Source organism: Centrocercus urophasianus, unplaced genomic scaffold (genome assembly GCF_019232065.1).
Source record: "Centrocercus urophasianus isolate 14NV4802_14NV808 unplaced genomic scaffold, USGS_Curo_1.0 seq_35, whole genome shotgun sequence".
In the NCBI taxonomy this organism is placed as follows: Eukaryota; Metazoa; Chordata; class Aves; order Galliformes; family Phasianidae; genus Centrocercus; species Centrocercus urophasianus.
This window is the reverse complement of record NW_024884922.1, coordinates 8,087,016-8,102,672: the sequence shown is the minus strand read 5'-3', so window position 1 is coordinate 8,102,672 and position 15,657 is coordinate 8,087,016. Positions and strand designations below refer to the sequence as shown.

The following is a 15,657-nucleotide window of genomic DNA, read 5'->3' as shown; positions in this document are numbered from 1 at the left end:
CCAACCATTGCTGCTTAGCAACAACAAAATATTAGCCTGTAAACAACATGGACAGGTCAGTCATTTTCCAGTAAAAATGAGGTCCTTTCCTGCATGCTGCCACCTCCACCTGCAGCGATCTCTGTCGGAAGACCAGAGATGAAGCTGGGATTCTCCCTCTGCACGGGGGATAAGTTTTGAGAACATGCAGGAGAACAACGCTGTCTAACAAACTGCCATCAAATTTTAATGGAATTTATATATCCCAGCTGTTTGTATTACAAATATGTGTGAATGTAATAAAAACGAAGATTTGCTTCAACATAAGCATGTCATTTAAGTGCGTGTTAACAATAAAACGTTTCATTACATGAAAGAAGATAAAATCTCTACTATCCCTGTGATTTCAGATGTTTAATACTCTAAAGAACATAAATGAGGTAAAAATTCATTCAATAAAATGAGTCCTGTGCAGTGAAATCATCTTATCTAGAATCCGAGGTTTCAGAAAAAAATATAATGCATTTCTAAACACAGAGGACAGCCCAATTAGGTAAGATGTAACTCATTAAAACACGTAGCACAATGCCTGCAGAGCAGCACACAGCTGTCAGCAGAGCTGCACAGCCATCATAACCAGACCTCTCCTTCTGCAGCCCTCACACACCCAAGTACTCATGCTGCTTTCTGAGGGATTACTCATTGAAGTAAGGGCTGCCGTTTCCAGTTCTGTGATCGCATCCATTTTACACATTTAATGCTATTAAAATGGATGAGTGGGAACGCTCTGCTCCAAATCCTCACCCAGCGTGCTGCCTCAAATGCTGCTGGTCAGAGTGGTGGTGATACTGCTCAGCACAGCTGTGAGGAGAGCACCCATTTTTGTCCATCCCTTCCACCCCAGGGCTGGCTGGCTGTGCCTCCTTTACACCTTGCAAGCTCCTCAAAATCAAAAGGCTGCAAGCAACCTCTCTAGCAGGAAAGCCATGGGAATTAAAAGCATAATCGTGAAAAGAAACGTAAACACTCTGCACTTGCATCCCTCTCTGTGTGGTTCCATATGGGTAAAAACTGGTTTATCAGAGTCAGCAAGGTTCTGCTTTAAAAGCAGAGTGAGACTCCACTTGCCCTGAAAATAAACGAGAGAGAGGAGAAATTGAAACAATGCCATGCACAAATCACAGCGTATGTTTCCTGTACTCCTGACACTCCACACCCTTACAAACAATGGGCTTTTCCCATTGCATATTCCACCTGCACAAGCAGTTCAAGTATACTAAACTCAAAACGGCAAGAAAAAGCATCAGCTCATTTTTCTGAAGTCCAGAAACATTTGGGTTAGTCTGTCTATTTACCCTGAAACACAAACATTTGAGATCTCCTGATTTTCAGGAGCTAAAATTGACAAACCACATATTCCAACATTTCTTATCCCACACCTCACCTTCCTGTTACTTAGAAGTGATACTGAAGGAAAGCTACATGTTTGTTAAAGAGTAACAAGAGATTATGAAGTCAAATTGGTGACTGCCAAGTCCACTCCTGGTTTTGGACAGGAGGACTGGCGTTCTGTAAACAAACTATTAAGTTATTTATGCATGCCTCAAATTGTTGCTGTATAGTTTTGTTGGCTTTTGTTCACTTATGTCAGAAAAAACAGAAACAAGTGTCTGCAGAACGCAGGTTGTTTTCTGTTTATTTGTTCTTTAAAGGGTGTCCCTAAAACAGCTTTAAGAATATTTTTTTACTGGAAGCTTACAAATCAGGTACTTTGCAACAAAAAACTTCAGTGTGGTTAAAGCATTTTCTACCAAATGAACTATTATTCTGAAGCAACAAGATAAGGTACAACCATTTTACAGATCTGAACTCATAAAAATAGCACACAAAGTTTGTTATTTCCTTTCCCATTCCCCACCATTATCGTATGCATTAAAATTAATGTTTTGAAAACCAACAGAGTTATGAAGACTCTTTTTGTCTGGAAAAGCAAATTTGAATATAACTTAAAAAAAAGTCACGTAGGGACTGTACAGACAGAAGTGATGAAACGCGAAGATGGTATCAAAGGGAGGTGTTCAACCAACCTCATTATCTTTCAAAAGCAATGGAAACCTCAATGCCTCAGTACTTTTCCTATAAGAGGGCCTCATATTTCTGCCAGCAGCACTCTTCCTTACAGGGTGCCTGGTAAAGCGTGCATTTTCCTGAAAAGCAACAGGCTTTTTGTTAATTCATTAGCATCTCTCAGCAGTGGCAGTATGCGGGCAGGGATTAACCCCCCCGGCCAGGCCAGCTGGCCTGCACATCCTCCTTCAGAAGGCAGGCACACTGCCCAAACCTCCAACAAAACAAAGGCAGATGCAGAACTAACGCATAGAGGGAAACGCTACTTTTTGCACCCAAACTTCTGCTCTTGTATTGATGGGCTTCAGGACTTCGGTACATCCCACACAAGGAGGCAACATGTGTTGTGCCTCTCGTCCTCCTCCTGCCCCTGTCTTCCCAATGCACCGTTAGCAGACATTTCAGGACTGATTTTTGAAGAGTGTAGCAGACAAAATGGTCACAGCCTGTCCTCTAGCACACATTTCTAATACCAGAGACGATATTCTAACTGTACCAAACAGTAGGAAAGCTGGCTTTCCTGCACCTATTTGCTTTTGACATGTGCCATCCAGCTGATTCCCAGGAGCTGATTTTCACTGGCCAGACTCCTGCATTCTCAGGAAAGTATGGCCACACAGCTAGCAGCCTCCTTCTCTCAAAACTGGAACACAACGTATCTAATAAACAGGATTATTTTCTTTCATAGTGAGTCCCTATGTGGGTCCTACAGACCAGGTGCTCTGTAGGCAGCGCCGCCCCGGCCTCAGGCAGCCATGGCCCTGCACATCAGTGGTACAGAGTGTCTGACATCCCTTCACAGGACAATACACCAAAACCATTATCTCCTTCTGGCTGCCTTTTCAATTAAGAAAGAGCATTGTTCTTACTTTGATTTCACTGAGATGGCATTCGAGGGAACACACATCCCTTTTAGGCAGTGTCCCATTATTTGCCCATGCAATCAGGGCTGTGCTTCAGGCAGGCTCTCCAGAGCAGCACATTTCTGCCAGACCCCATCCTCAGGTCATCACAGTAATTAAGTAGCACTGATGCGAGTGCAACAACAATTGGGTGGGCTCAGGATCTTAACCTGTGGGTTGCATCCTTCAGCTTTGCTGTCTGTGGCACTGTCTGTGCAATGGCAAGCACTGCACCGATTTAAATCACAAGGTAATCACAGAAGTAAGAAAACGGGGTTCAAATACTCCACGTAACTGGGTTTTTCATTTGTGCTTTTTATCTGCTTTCTTAAGGAAAAGCTGATTCTCATTAGGAGGTATGTTTTGAAGCTGTTACCCAAATTGTTTACATAATTGAATAATTCTACTCATAACTTGCACGATTAAAAAAGTTAATAAATCAGAATTTGCATGTAGATAGAAACTGACACTTTTAAAACATACAGAAAAATTTTAGATTCTTAAGTAGTTGAAAGGAATAGTTTGGAACATACCTGTAAGATATTTTAAATCTAAAACATATTTCATAATCTGAGTTATTAAAAATGAATATGATGTCTGCTTGAATTTGGTCATCATACCCTTCGAAAGTCAGACTTCATCTCTTATTTAAAAAAAAAAAACAGGTATCCAAATGAATCAAACCCTAATGACACCCCAGAAAAGATCGCCAGTTCTGACACCACAACTGAAAATTTACCAGACGTTTTCTGCCAGCTGCAGACAAGGAGAAGCTACAGAAAGAGGCCAGAAAAGAGATCATGAAATACATGATTTCACAGGGGGTCTTTTGCAGAGGTGGGGCCTGTTTTGCCTTTGAGAGAAAGCAGCTATTTGCAAAACAGGCGCTCCTATGCATTTCTCTCCTTTAAAGCAAGAGGGAGGGAAAGCAGTGAGGACTGGTATCCTCATTTAACAGGAACCACTGGTATATCCCATATCCTTTAACAGCAACCACTGGTATATCCCATCTCCTTTAACAGCAACCACTGGTATATCCCATCTCATTTAACAGGAACCACAAGCGATACACCTCAAAAACCCCCTTCTGTTTACATGTGCAGCACTGAAGCAATGGCTGAACAAAGGGGAAGGAACCAAACATCCTCCCTGTCGTGAAGCTGGGAAGCTTGGAATTCGTCTGCCTCCTCCTCGTCCTCACTGTAAGGACTCATTTGTCTCTCATTTGTCCTTTAAAAACCTGAATTTCAGCAACTGTTTAGGCAATACTCCAAAGCTGTTCCACTGCACTTGAAAACTAGGCATGTCCGTATTACATAACGTACATTCACAGGCAGAATGTATACAGACATAAAACAAACAGGTTTCCACTAATTACAGTCAAAACTGAAGAAATTTAGTCTAATTATTTACCACACACACATGTATTAACATACATGCAGACAGAAACGTAAGTTGTTCATTTTGGTATACAGTATCACGATCTGAATCAAACAGTAGCTTGTAATCCAAAGAGCAAAAATTACAGACAGCAATGATCCCAACAATCACCTGTGCCAAGAAATCAAAGCCTAATAAGTGCTAGAAAAATACTCCTAATCCTCATGCCTGAGCAGCTTCACTGGCTTGCCTGCTGCATCCTTCAGGGACTGAGATGAACTGGGAGAGCAGAGGAGTTATAAACACCCACGTTTTGGATTTCAGCTCAGATATTTAATTCAGAAGGGAAAAAAGAAAACACCTCTTTTTTTTTTTTTTTTTTGTCAATAAATGTGAAGTGATTTTTTTTTAAAGCACAAGCTTGACATAAAAGCTCTTTCATAAAACGTTCTTAACATCAGGGATAGAAGCCAGGCAGCTGTGCACTGTTATTGTGTACACGGTAAATCAGGCACAAAAAGGGGCAGCTCAGCAGGGCACCGGGAGGGTAAGATGCACACTTAACCCCCTGCACACATTGTTGCTCCATTTCTTTCCATCTTAGTCTGTCTGCAGTCAGTACTGTATCTGTCATGAATGTAACAGGCCATTTTCAATCTAAATCTTGTTATGGATTAATAAGCAAACACTTTCTCGCTTATTATGCAATTTATCATCATGAAAATTGCATTGGGCTCCTCAAGGCTACATGCTGATACATTCATTTATTCAGTGCTCTGTGTATAGAGAGCCATACTAATCTTTATGACAGCTGAGAATGTAATAGCAAGATGAAAATTACTTTCTGAAGAACTGTATTCACTGGTTTGTGCAAGCCCACATTTAAATACAATAGAACACACAAGATTCTTTGGGAAGGTAAAATGTTTTGGCTTCTTCTGTCAAGCTAAAATAATCGAGGTTCAGGCAGATAACAATATTCACCCAGTTTGTACAGATTTATCCACTAACTGCCCTCAACACACCACAATCACTCATCCTTCACAGTCTGAGGAGATCAAAACTGCTATGTAAACTTGGTAATCTCCCTTAATGCAATGCAAAAGGTACAAATCTTAGTGCTCCCACAGGTGGATGCATACACAGCATTCAGACAAACGCAGTCAGCTCCTTTCTGCACCCATCACTTAAAATGTTTATGTGTGCTTATCAGTAAACAGTTTTAAGCATATTCATAAAATAAAACTTGCAACATAGCAGTTTTCAGAACTAGGTTTTGATCTTGAACGCTAAGGTTAATGATGTGGACTTCCACTACAAGTGCTTGTGGTTTTCAAAGTTAGTGCTGCAAACAAAAGAACTTCTTGACAAAACCAGAAGATTGTTTGTAACTATAAAAACAGTTTAAATAGCCATTAATAATGCTTATCATTAGAAGTGCTTCTGACTACATAGTTTCATCCAGCACAGCGTACAGAAAAAATCCCCAAACACAATAATTACTGATGTATCAAACAACAGGCTCAGAATAAAACGGGAAAACAATTAGGAATGTTATTTTTAATATCTAAGCTAATGTTACTACAGTGGTGTTGTAAACAAAAATATCTGCAAGCTAACCAGAGACCCTCCTTATGCTAACCACACAGTTCTAACATATATCAATATTCCCTACAGAAATGCCTACTGCAGTTTTATATAAACATTTTCTTCTCCTTTAACACACAGTTCTTTTCCCCTACAAGCTTCAGAATATATCCAAAAGCCTGGAAGGCATGAACAAAGCCACAAAGCAAAATATCATGTACTGTAAAATGAGCCTCCACATTTTAAGAAATGCAGTAATATTAATACCTAAATAAGCAGTTATGTTGAGCTCTGCAATTTCAGAAGCAAGAGCTTATTTTTTCATGAGCAAAAACCTTTCACAGATGAGTCATGAAGTCTTCTAGAATGAAACTGCTCCTACATTAATGTATGGTTTATGAAGTAATTTAATAATTAATACTTAAAGAAGAACGTCACTAATTAAAATACTATGGAGAAAACACTATATAGAAAAAATTAAACATTAAACATGTTTTTTTAAAAAACCCCTAGTGAATATTCACACAACACTTAGTATGCCAGACACAGAAAGCACTAGAATTTCAATCAGTGCAAATTCAGAAAGCTGTACTGAAATGGAAAGTGTTACCACGATTCACACACTGGAGAGTTTGTATTCTGCTGGGAAACACATCCCATCTGCACATACCTAAATTCAGAACTCAAACTGGTCAGCAAGCTGAGTTTGTTTGCTTTTTTGGTGGAAAACAAATAAATTAAAATACATTTACTTTGCAATTTATAGTAAATTTCAGACCAGGTGGCCAGTTTCACAACAAACAATAATAAAAATGAATACTATACTGCTAGCCCTTCACTGGACAAATAGTCCTGTTGTCATTAATTGGATCTACAGAGTAAGGATTGTGAGACTCAGCTCCCCAGTAGAAATATACTGTCTTTGGGCCTCAGCTCATACATTTAGGGATACTCAATAACAACCCTAATCTGCTGCAAAGCCACACTAATAAACCCCAAACAATAAAATCCAAAAATTCCATGATCTTAACAAAATGTGCGGGACACTACCTTTATTATTCAAGTCCTCCTAGTAAGTTCACTTTGTGTTTAGCTATGACTACTTGATGGTGTGATTAACGGCACTTTCAAGAAGAGAATCTAGTCTGCATAAATGAGGCAAGCCCAAGACCTTCACTGAAATCAACACACTCCTTCCTCTTTAGACCCAGCTGCAAATACTTATCTGAAAGATTTTATTGCTACACTACACATGACAGAGCCATTCTATTATTCTATGATATTTTTTTTCCAGGAGATCAGATGTTCAAGACATGTACAAGACAGCTAAATCTAGCCTAAACCATCTGTATCTTTATTCAGGACACTTCGATAAGTTGTCCACAAACTTGAAAGATAGGCTGTGGTCCACCGAGTTTATGATTTCTTAGCAATCCTTAAATACACAAGTTTCCTTGATGCTACAAATAGTAATGTCAGCAACAAAAAAACCCCTGCCTTCTCCAGAATGGAGGATTCCTTTCTTTTTCCATCTCCTTGCTGACTATTACAGGTACTTCACTATCTAAAGCAGGGCCAACATAAGGAAGAGGACAATAGAGTCTTTAGCAGAGTCTGTTGTGATAGGACAAAGGGAAATGGTTTCAAACTGAAAGAGGGGAGATTTACACTAGATATAAGGAAAGTTCTTTATGCTAAGGGTAGAGAAGCACTGACACAGTTGCCCATAAAGGTGATGGGTGTCCTGTCCTTTGAGATATTCAAGGTCAGGCTGGATGGGGCTCTGAGCACTTCATGGGCTGTACGTATCCCTGTTTTCCGTAGGGGAGCGAGACCAGATGGCCTTTAGGGGTCCCCTCCAACTCAAACAATTCCATGATTTTATTTGTATCTGAGATGACTGACTACTCTAAACACAGGATCTGGACTAGATGATCTTAGAAGTCTTTCCCTTAACAATTCTACAATTCCACATGCAGGCTGCAGAAGGCGCAGGGTTCACAAGTTTATAAGGAGACACCTACTTGGCAAGCTGCTTCTCGGCATCAGCGCAGAGCTCCAACAGGCCCATCAGCACTGCAGAGACATCCATGTAGGGCTCCCAGACAGTGAAGCCACGGCCGATGAGGTCAATGGCAGTTCTGCGGATGGTGCTGTGCGCAGGCAGCTTGGGGCTGGGAGGCTGCAGCAGCAGAAATGTCAGTGCCTTGCCTGTCAAGGAGAGCCAGGGCAATGAAAGGTGTTACATATTACAAGCACTGTTCTATATTTTATCCTAAGGGCTGTTTAAATTCATTAAAAATACCACTTTCAGATTTTTTCCAGAAACTCCTATAATCAATGAAAAATCTGATGGAAAGACAGAAGAAACCTGAGATATTTTTAATTAAATTTGAAAAATGTTGTGTCTTACAAGTAGTCCCCAGATTACACACGCTTTGTGGAAAGTACCTACAGCTCCTACAGCTGACTCTGCAAGGAATCGGGTTTTGGGAGCTACAGTAACAAATGATAATTTTCAGTTACACATAAATAAAGGATGTGTTAAAGTTTTGCATTCCATCAGCAATGCTGAACCCCAGCCAACCTCTGCCTGACAGATCCTGAACAAGTTCTCTATGGTAGCACCAGCCCCTATGTTAGAGCACACGAGACAGCACAGTACAGTCATCTGCTTTAAACAGCTCCATGCCAACACTGCTGTTGTTGACTCTTAATCACAATGTTTTTACTACGTTAGAAATAATCTTTATGAAAAAAAATAGTCAATCTACACGCCAGAAAATGGTGTGTAGAAAATAAAAAAAAAAATCAGGGTGAATCGTGATGGAAGGAATTGTATGAAGAAATTCCCCTTCAACAGAGTTGCAAAAAAATTTTAAAAATCACTCAAACAGAATCTGTGATAATATTACTGGAGTAATAAAAACCTCTCAGAAAAGAAGGTAAATAATTTTGCAACAATGTCTCAGGAAAACAAATGGGGAAGAAAGCAGTTAAATTAGGCCCTGTTTAGGTTACACATTTTTGAATCCTGCTGGAGCTAAAATAACTTTGAGCCAGGTATGCTTAACTGAGTGAGAAAATAAAGTCACAAAACCCACCACAACCTCCAGGTGAGCACCTGCTGCTTGCCAGGCCTGCAGAGCAGCTGTGCACAGTGCAGACAACCAGGGCTCCACAAGCCTCCTCCCATGCCCTGCACAAACCACGGTGCCTATTTGTAAAGTATTCCAGTTTTACAGTGATGATTTCCCTTGTTCTCAAAATATACTTCCAACTGAAAGCTCCTCAACGTTAAACATGTGGGGACTGGTACTGCTTTATTTAAGGAGTGAAATGAAATGATTGCAAAGCCTTCGTGTTGTTCTGACTCTGGTCACTGCTGCTGGCAAAGCTATCAGCATCACAGCTTGAGAGGTGGAAGCAGAACAGAAGTCCCAATAGAAGGATGAGACACTAACTAATAACTCAGTTTCACTGACAGCTCTTGAGATGACAGAGACGTGCTACATAATATACACACAGAAAGCCCACCCCTGCCGTGGGCTGGCTGCCCCCCACCAGCCCAGGATGCCCAGGGCATGCCATCCATTGCCTCAGGCACCCAGGCAGCTCTGTGCAGCAGTGCTGAGCCTGCCTGCTATTTGGGTGAAGAATTTCCCCCTCACATCTGACCTAAATCTGCCCTCTTTCAGTTTAAAGCTATTTCCCCTTGTCCTGTCACTATCTGCCCACGTACAGAGCTCTCTCCCTCCCGCTATTTCATTCAATAGATTAGTTTTTCATTAAAGTAGTTGCATACATATATATAAATGTGAGGGAACACTAAAACAATGCTCCCAGATAAAGGTAATTTATCATTATCACTACATAATTATTTGTTACCTCTTAATAACATTCATTTAGTTTGCCTCTGCGGTAATGATAACCTATTGATTTGAACACAGTTTTCCCTGGTTTTCAGAACTGTCTCCTACGAGTTGTGTGATTCATTAAATAAAGCTCCTGACATTTCAGCATCCTGGAAAGCTACTGAGAGTCTTGCTGTGCACACGAACTCACACCAAACTTGCATGCGTGTAATGCGAGCTGAAAGTTTCTTCTTAAAAAGTACAGCTGGATATTAGGAAAAAATTATTCTCCAGAAGAGCAAGGATGCAGTGGCACAGGCTGCCCTGTGAGGTGGTGAAGTCCCCATCCCTGGAGGTATTCATGAACCATGGGGATGTGGCACTTGGGAACGTGGTTCAGTGGGCATAGTGGAGATGGTTTGGGGTTGGACTTGATAATCTTAAAAGACTTTTCCAAGAGTAATGATTCTATGAAGCTTCAATGCGCATGAATTTTGTCTCAAATGAAAGAACCTATTAAGAAGCATCACAAACATTTTTTTGCAGTGAAGCACTCCAGCATTTCTCATACAGATACTCCTAGTGCTGCTCTTGTTGACACCTGCCCTGCGTACACTGAGCTGAAGAAAAGATGAACTGAACAAAAGTCATCCTGCTGCCCGTTTCTCAGCCTGGACATCTTTGTTTAAGCTTTGACTTGGCTTAAATGAACGAATTAATATTGACAAAAACATCAACTAAGCTAATGAGTTGTTAGTTAAGGCAATAAACATGTCACATTAGAGTCAGCGCAGTAAAGAGGTAATTAGTCCCGGAGAAGCCCTGTTAGTGGGGATGCTCTCAGAGCCCCTCTCCCACCGACCCTGTTCTGTGGGCAGGGGGCTGCATCGTGACACCCACCCCAAGTCCATGGCTGCTGGGAAGGGCAGGTACTCTGAAGAACAAGCTGAAATGGCTGCGAGCAGCAGACTCGGCTTTTCTCCTGTAAATCTGAATAAAAGCAGTAAAACTCAGCCATGGGAAAGATGTGATGATTTGGATGCATCTTCTGCTGTTAAATGTTATTAAGGATGAAGCAATGAAAGTGTCTCTTGTTAAAGATTAGGTGTGACTAACCAGACAGACTGAGCTCAGGCAGTAAAAGAGGAAGAAGAGAGGTCGAGAAATGTCATTCCTATGTACAGAACTCCATCAGCATTTGTCCTTATCTCTTACTCCGCATGGTGACACATATGCCACAAGTACATGGCAACAAAGTTAGGCACAGAGGCTGCAAGCAAAGCAAATCAAGGGCAAGGACTGGAAACTCATCCTTGTAAGCCCTCATTGAAGGCATCTGTATGGCAGCAAAACCTCCATCCACAAAGCACAGCAGGGCCTGTACTGAGCTGCCCACTTCCCCCAGCGTTTCCAGAACACAAAAACAAAGGTTGGAGTCTTTGATGCCTACTCCATTTCTGCTGATGGGAATGCGACCTGAAAACTAAAGACTTCAGTTATTTTGAATGCATGTACCCCTTTGAATTTCTTGGATGTCTCTCCTTGCTGAATCTCAAGAGCTTTAAACATATTACACCCATCAGCATTGTTATCCTCGTTTTGGAGATAGGTTTAAAAAAATTAAATAATTCGCTCAGGAAAATCAATAGTATAGGCACGAACAAGACACTGATAACTCTGGTTCCCATTCTCATAATCTGCCACAACATCCAGTTTGGACTAAATAAAAATGATGGACTCCAAGAACGTGGTTCAGCTTGCTTTCAATCTTTTTCTGATTTTATATACAAAAGAACAGAAGTGAAGGACAAGAGCTTTAGGGATTTTTTCAGTCTTCTCTCTTTCTCTAAGTCGTGGACACAGTGTTTTTTTAATCAGAAATTTAAAAAAGACCAGCACCTTTTTTTGGATGATTTTTTTTTTTACTGGTCCTGATTTGACATGCACCTGGATGAAATACCAGCAGAAAGAGAGAAACTTAACTTTGGATATTCTGGTTAAAAATTCACATCCCATGAACTCCTCATTTTGGAGCTGCAAATTTCTATCAGAGTTTGTGCTCTCTTTCAGACAGAGGATATTTTCTGCCCTAAATTAAAACTTGAACAACTTTTCTAAAGTCATAATTATGAACACTTAAAAAACTGAACAATGTGCACTGAGCACATCTCAAATCTCCTGCTTTTTACATAACATACTTCCAGCATTTTTTTTTTTTGCCCTCTAACTGTGGCACATTTCATTTCTTCAACTGAACTTATGCTAGGAGAGGATTCAATTTTCCTGATGCTCTCTCAAGTTACTTATGTTCCATCCGCGAAACAGGTGAAGCTCCCACAGCAATTTCAGCACTGGCATGGGCACGGAGGGTTTAATCTCTTTCCAAAAATATGGTCTTACAATGTATTAAGAAGTAGTTACTTTGCATGGTTGCATTTTATTCAGTCAGAATAAAAAATGACCGGCAAGACATTTGTGTCGTTCCTACACGAACAGCCCTTTCATCACTTCTGCTCAGGGACTGCTGCAATGTTGAGAAATAACCACAGAGGAGTCACAGAATCGAGAAAAGACCCCTGAGACCATCGAGCCCAACACCTACCCATCCCACCATGCCTACTAACCATGACCCCAGGTGCCACATCGCTGTGTGTCTTCAACACCTCCAGGGACAGTGATCCACCACCTCCCTGGGCAGACTGAAAGCAACATTTGCCTGGAAATGTACAACAAACTCTCAGAACTTTGAAAATTAAAGGGCTCCTTATTGAGTGCTGCTTCTGTAGCATGTATATAACTGGATGCTTTTTGGAACAGCAAAGACTTCTTTTTTTTCCCTACAATAAAATATATATACTTTTGTCTTATTTATCTGATCAGAAAGGAAGTGTCCTCGTTCACTCTGAAGACTTAAAAACTTCAGAAATATTTAATCATAAAGGGAATATTTCCTCCATAAGTACCAACCTAGATTTTGCAAATGTAACAGGCTTAGAAGGTCAGAACAGTTGACTCTAGATGCAGTAAATTCATAGCATTTGTACAGAACAGCCTAATAGTGCTTGTCAACATTAAGTGAGCAAACAGCAAGGAGTGCTGGCAAGTGGGCAAAACCAATACAGCCCCTATTTTGTACCAAAATTCCATACAATTTTACATAAATCCTTGCGAAGGGAGACAAAGGAGAAAGACAAAAGCTGTTGGCAACAGCAGGCTCACAGTGCTCGCTGCCTACCCATGGCCTAGTTAAAGTGACCTAACAATGCCATTTTTCTTCCTCTCGAAAACTGCAGTGGCGGAATCAAATGTGAAAGCAAGATCAATTCTGTTCCAAGACAGTAAATGAGTTTTAGATCAGACTCGTTTCAATTTATGGAGAGAACCCAACTCTGCTAGCTTAAATGCTTTCTTCCTCTAACTATGAAATTATATTACAGTGATATAGAAAAAGTAAACCACCATTATTTTGATCCAAAATTTGTTTATAATCCAGCAGGAAGGAGAAAGCCAATATAACCCGATTGATAACTGTGCAGTACACCTGTTATTTTCATTCCTGTTAATTGCATAATATCATTAAGCCATACTATTTATTTTCATCTAAATTGCATGCTTTCTCAATGATGCCATTTCCACAAGGCCCACCATCAGTTTGTTGGCAGCAGCATTTCTTTCCAGCACACTGCAGCCTGCCCAAACGTTGTGCCAATCTCAGACATTTTCCCTCCACACGCAACCGTAGCTATTTTTCTTAAGCAGATGTGATAACTTGGAACACTCATCTGTGAACATCATCATCCTACATTGTGCTCACGTCATACACGAATCGACCACATGGTCCCGTGCAATGATCTTTTATAAAGCTAAGACGAATGTAAACACTTAAAAAATACAATGCATATAGATTTTAACTCGTTTGGTTGGTCAGGACCAGGTACGACCACTTGTGACACAAGACAACTCCGCTGCCTGTGAAAACAGCCAGGATTTGCTCTGAAGTTGGGAAGTCACACTGGTCTCCGTACGTAAAACAAACACCTCCCAGCACATGGCCATAGCCATGCACTCACATCATGGAGGTAAAGTGTTCTGTGGATGCAGTGGAATTTGCTCATCCATCTCTACACAGTGAACTGAAAACCCTGATGGTTGTTTCCAAGCCAACATTGTTTCACTTGTTTTTATGCACCTTTCTCCCATGTTTCTGCTCTATAAAACAAGAGTCAAAACATCTCACATCTCCCAAGCACTTTCCTGGCTTTGGGATCATTTGTGCACGCACAGCTCTAACTTACACATATGGCTGTAAGATGAGGAAACTCTGAATTCCCTCCTGTTCTTTTAAGGGAAGAATGATTAACTTGGAAGCTACAAGCCTAATGAAGGAATAATATTAATTTGTATGATGAATAAAATTAGTTTCTGAGCTTCCCTTCATCTCACTCATTACAAACACAAGCACAGGCAGATTTATTGACCTGTCACAGCTTATTAAGCAGCACTTCATAAAGAAGTTATTTTGAAGTGCTCTTTTTAAGCATGCAAAGTATTGATCGACAATGTTTGGGCACTATTTCTTAATACAGACACCAAAGAGCAAAAAGCGTATGCAATTTTGGTTTTCCCATTAGACATACAAAAAAATATAGATTTTACATCGGTAGCATTGCATGTAGATTAGGGAACCGAATCTTCAAGTCCACCATTGTTGCCAGGTGGGAACTGTCAGAGGTTCCAACAGAGAGGGCTGTTCACCACCCACCCTGCGAGGAAGGAAGGAATCTCAGATAGCATGCCTGATGCGAAGTTTTAAGATTGGATTTTGTTGCTCAAAAAGAAAGCAAGAAAAGTCCAACAGATTTAAATTAGGGCATAATATCTGCCACAACAATTGACTGTTTTCTGCCATACAGATTGACTGCTTTTTCTAAGTATTATCTCTAAGGCTAACATAAAGATTTTTATAAACTACTCTGTTCCTTTCTCCTATTATTTTTCCCCTTCAGGGCCAAATTCTGTTTAAGACTAATCTAATCGCAACCCAAAAAAAACTATCGAGGGCACATCTTGGTCTTGCACTGAATTTCCAAATGTGCAGACTGATAAGTGCAGAACCAGCCCCATGTCACCAAACACAGGGCAGCCTCTTCCTGCATGACTGATACAGAGGAACAGCCAGCAAAACAGCCAGCACTAAAAGCAGTCTCTCACTAGGAGCAATACCATCAGTTATTTGCTTTAATCCCGATGCATCGAGTTTTGGTTGGTTGGTTTCTGAGCCAGCTTCCCTAATTTGCTCTGCTGCTCAGATGATTTCTTGCTCCTCCAGGTGAGGATCCTGAGCTCTTCTGTGCTAATTGCTGCTGCCAGCACCTGCTGGGTTCCCTCATTAGGTCTGTGTCTTCCTTACCAGTCTGCTGTAGGAACCTAAGTGCTGGTGGTTCCCACACTAAACAGGTCAGCCAAACTGGAGTGACTGCCCTAAGTTGCCACCTGGAAACTGAAAAATTGCTTAGGAAGGAGGCAAGTGTGAACATAGCCTGCAAAACCCATCTGCATACCTCACTGCCATAGCATGCTGTCACATATGACTCTGAGTTAAAGGGCAGAATGCTTACCATTAACAACTGTACTGATGGCAGATGCTTTGCAAAACATCCTGCATTAACAACAGAATCGAATATTTTCATCTTGAGGACCAACCTGCCATTCAGGTTTATTAGCCCATTCTCTTTATAAACACAGTATTAGCTGCAGTTTGAGTGTAATGTGGTGCATCTATAATGAGAAAACTTTGAGGTGGCATTTTGTAATTAAATATCTCATGA

The 15,657-nt window shown here is 40.7% G+C and overlaps 1 protein-coding gene across 3 annotated transcripts in view; it reads right to left on the bottom strand.

Annotated features, from left to right (window-relative positions):
- WDR7 (WD repeat domain 7) overlaps positions 1–15,657 on the bottom strand; it is a 113,062-nt gene that overhangs the window by 30,708 nt on the left and 66,697 nt on the right. For 2 of the 3 annotated variants that reach the window (XM_042831205.1, XM_042831204.1), the window contains exon 21: positions 8,000–8,186. In XM_042831205.1, coding sequence (XP_042687139.1) covers positions 8,000–8,186 — 187 coding nt within the window. Of the gene's footprint in view, positions 1–2,140; positions 2,187–7,999; positions 8,187–15,657 lie in introns of those variants that run through there. The other variant, XM_042831206.1, reaches the window with a different exon arrangement.